The sequence below is a fragment of the Vicia villosa genome, linkage group LG2 (assembly GCF_029867415.1).
Source record: "Vicia villosa cultivar HV-30 ecotype Madison, WI linkage group LG2, Vvil1.0, whole genome shotgun sequence".
NCBI classification, from domain to species: Eukaryota; Viridiplantae; Streptophyta; class Magnoliopsida; order Fabales; family Fabaceae; genus Vicia; species Vicia villosa.
The window spans coordinates 101,391,857-101,395,439 of record NC_081181.1 but is presented as its reverse complement, the minus strand read 5'-3'; the positions used below and the strand labels follow the sequence as shown (position 1 = coordinate 101,395,439).

Here is a 3,583-nt window from a genome sequence, read left to right as displayed (position 1 = left end):
ATTTTTCTTTTGTCCACTTGGACCATACTTTACTTTTATGCTAAAATACTAATAAACAACAAAAATCTAAAAAAAAACACCTAAGGCTCTCTTTTGGACTATTGGTTACTATCCCGAGCATTATGGAGATTTGGACTTATGGACCTAGTGCCTCTGGACCCCTATGATATTGTTTCTCTGCTGCTATTCTGTCTGTCTGGCATTGGATTGTTGTCTGTTTGTATGTGCAGGTGTTTCCTTGAAAGCCCTTGATGGTTAATTCCAAGGCATTGATATAAGGATTTTACCCGAAAACAGCCGTTACTCTGCCCGATTTTCATCAGAATTTTAATGTGCTTAATGCAAAATGGTGCTAAGATAATAAGTTCATCTGGATCCCCAAGTGATAATGTTGGTTTAGTATTGATATTCCAAAAGATGGGAAATCTACCTTGACTCATAATGTCAAGTGTTGGCTTCTTCTTCGGTTAGACCGTTTCTTTCCTTAGCTTTTATTTTACGCAATAGGATAGCCTCTTCATCTCCTCCCACTTCTTAAATTTTCAAAATCTTCTCCCTTTTTCAAAAATCTTCTTATGTTTGCAATCTTTTCAAAACCTTTTCTCTTAAAATATCTTTTGCCCTTAGTGGCCTTTTTCTTCAAAAAAAAAGTTTAGACACTGTTAATTGTCGAAACGAGTGGTTATACCCCACGATTTTGAAATTGATTGATATAATGAGATCTTTTCCGCGTGAGAGAGCTAGTGGCATACTCGTCGATTTTATCCGAGTTGGAGCCCTTCTTTCATTTGCGATGCAAAGAACTCATTTGTTCTCATGCTCAAGATCAATGGCTGAGTATTTCTCTCCAACGACGATAAAGTGTTTATTCGTTTTTAAAATGTTTTCCCTTTTAAGCGGAACTACATTAGCTCTGACTTCTCCATTGCACTAAGGAGGTATGTAACGCTTTGCCGAGCTTATTTTATAAATAAAACAAACCGTTTTTTAGCACACACGACACAGATTTTCAAAAAGGTTCCTGTGGAGTACCACAGATATGAGGGGTGCTTTAAACCTTCCCCTCATATAATCAACACCCGTACCTGAGATCTCTTTCTTGTTTTAAAAACAAAACTTTGGGTTTTACGTTCTTTTCCCTTTTCCTTTGAAAAAATAAAGTGCGGTGGCGATTTCAAACGAAATATTGAGTCGAGTCAATTCCATGGCTTCGATATCAGATTTTCCTCGCTACAGCATGACACCAACAACTGTTGGACACTGAAACACAAAATCTAGGACATGATTGACGCAGGAGAAATCGAGTTCGATCCTCCAGAAACGCCCAATGTCATCACTGCTCCTATGCCAAAACATGACAGAGCAGTCAATGTTATTGACCAAGATTATTATGTTACTAATGTGATGAGCCTGACTACTCCACTCCCTCTTATCAAGAAGAAGCTGTTGCAAGTCGGTTTATTTCCAGGTTGTGTTGAAGACTGCTACTACTGCTCGTCTCAGTCAAATGGTTGTGCAATGTTGAAGACTGGTATTCAATGCCTGATGGATAATCGAACGATCTTGTTTGAAAAAATGCCTTCTGTGGAAAACTTATGTGAAGATCTAGCTCAGAATTTGAAATTCGAAGACGTGTCTGTGATTTCTAAGATTCCCGTGAGAATTCCTACCAAGGGCCCCATAAGGATTACCGCTGAGCCCAAGATAGCTCCTTTAATCATTACCAAGCCTGGTCCAATCCCGTACTCCTCTGACAAGGCTGTCCCCTGGAGTTATGGCAATGATGTGTACATCCATGGTGTGAAACAAGAAGCTTTGAATGATGAGCCAGTTAAAATTCCCAATCCCGACGTTGACAATATCATGGGGACCAGCAAGGTTACAAGAAGCGGAAGGATTTTCTCCCCGGAAATCTCTCCAGATGCCAATACCTCAACCCAAATTCCTGTTTCCGATTCAACTGCTGATGTGCAAGGAAAGAGACCATTGCTGGAACCAGTTCAGACACCAGTTGAAGCTACTACTGAAGAAGTCTCCCAGAAAGAAATGGATGAAATCCTGAAGATTATCCGGAAAAGTGATTATGACGTGATTGAACAGTTGGGGCACACTTCCTCCAAGATATCCATGCTATCATTATTAACTTGTTCTGAGGCTCGTGCTAAGGCTCTAATGAAGTTTCTAAAAGCTACGCACGTGCCACAAGAGATTTCTGTTAATCAATTCGAGAACTGTGTTGCGAGCTTGACAACCAACAACTATCTGGGGTTTTCTAATGCTGATTTGACTCCCGCCGGAAAAAATCATAACAAGGCCTTGCACATCTCCATTGAGTGTAAGGGCACTACTCTGTCTCATGTGCTGGTGGATAACGGTTCCTCATTGAATGTATTGCCTAAGATGGTGCTGGATAGACTTGATTCTGAAGGGATGGTACTAAAACCCAGTAACGTGGTGGTGAAGGCTTTCGATGGGTCGAAGAGTACGGTCTATGGAAAGGTTAAGCTCCAAATCAGAGTAGGTTCTCAGACTTTCAACTCCTTGTTCTATGTGATGGATATTCACCCCGCTTATTCTTGCTTACTGGGGCGCCCGTGGATACATGGGGCAAGTGTTGTGACATCTACTTTGCATCAGAAGCTGAAGTACCCTGCAAATGGCAAGATCGTTACTGTGCATGGAGAAGAAGAGTATGTGGTTAGTTATGTGGATGAGTACAAGTATGTCGAAGTGAATGGCGAGTTCATCGAGACTCCTTGCCAGACTTTTGAATTAGTTTCTCAGGTTGTCTCTACTGCCAAGCACACTCCTACTGTTCCTAAAGTCACCCGGATCCCTCCGACAATGGCTTCTCTAAAGGATGCTAAGGCTGTAGTTGAAGAAGGCGGTTGTACTATTTAGGGCCAACTCATTGATGTCCCCTATAAGTCTAACAAGCTTGGCTTAGGTTGTACTACTGGAACTCAGAAGAGTAATTACCACACCCGCCCTGGAGGATTAATGTCTCACTTCGTCAGCAAAGGTGTCAATGCTTTAGAAGATGGGGAGAACAATTGCAATCTACACAAGTGGATTTTTCCTACACCTGACCATGGGCTGAACAACTGGAAGACCGAAGATGTTATCTCTATCTCCTTCAACCAGGAGTAATTGCAATTTTTCCTGTTTTTACTGTTTTCTGTTCCAAGTTTTGGTTATGTAATTCAAACAATAAACTTCAAAGCCATATGCCTTGCCCGGGGCACAGTGGTCCATTTGTTAGGGCTTGTCATTTCATAATCATATTTTCATTCAAATAAATCATTGGACGTTTCATATTCAAATATTGCGCTCTATGTTTTTGCTTCTTTTTTATATTATTAAATAGCTATGTGTTCTTACACACACCCACATAATGCACTGCATATTCACGTCCACTATGGATCCCATTGATAACGACTCTGCTAATGCCAATTATGACTTTGATAATCCGATCTACCAAGCTGAGGATGAAGGCGAGGAAGATTGTGAAGTGCCTAGAGAACTTGCCAGACTGTTAGAGCAAGAAGAAAAGACTATACAGCCACACAAAGAGCCGATTGAA

The 3,583-nt window shown here is 40.9% G+C and overlaps 1 protein-coding gene across 1 annotated transcript; it reads left to right on the top strand.

The window, feature by feature from the left end:
- Nucleotides 1-1,344: 1,344 nt before the first annotated feature.
- On the top strand, nt 1,345-2,901 carry LOC131649674 (uncharacterized). The gene has a single exon (XM_058919424.1). The coding sequence runs from the start codon at nt 1,345-1,347 to the stop codon at nt 2,899-2,901; it is 1,557 nt and encodes a 518-aa protein (XP_058775407.1).
- The last annotated feature ends 682 nt before the right edge of the window (nt 2,902-3,583 follow it).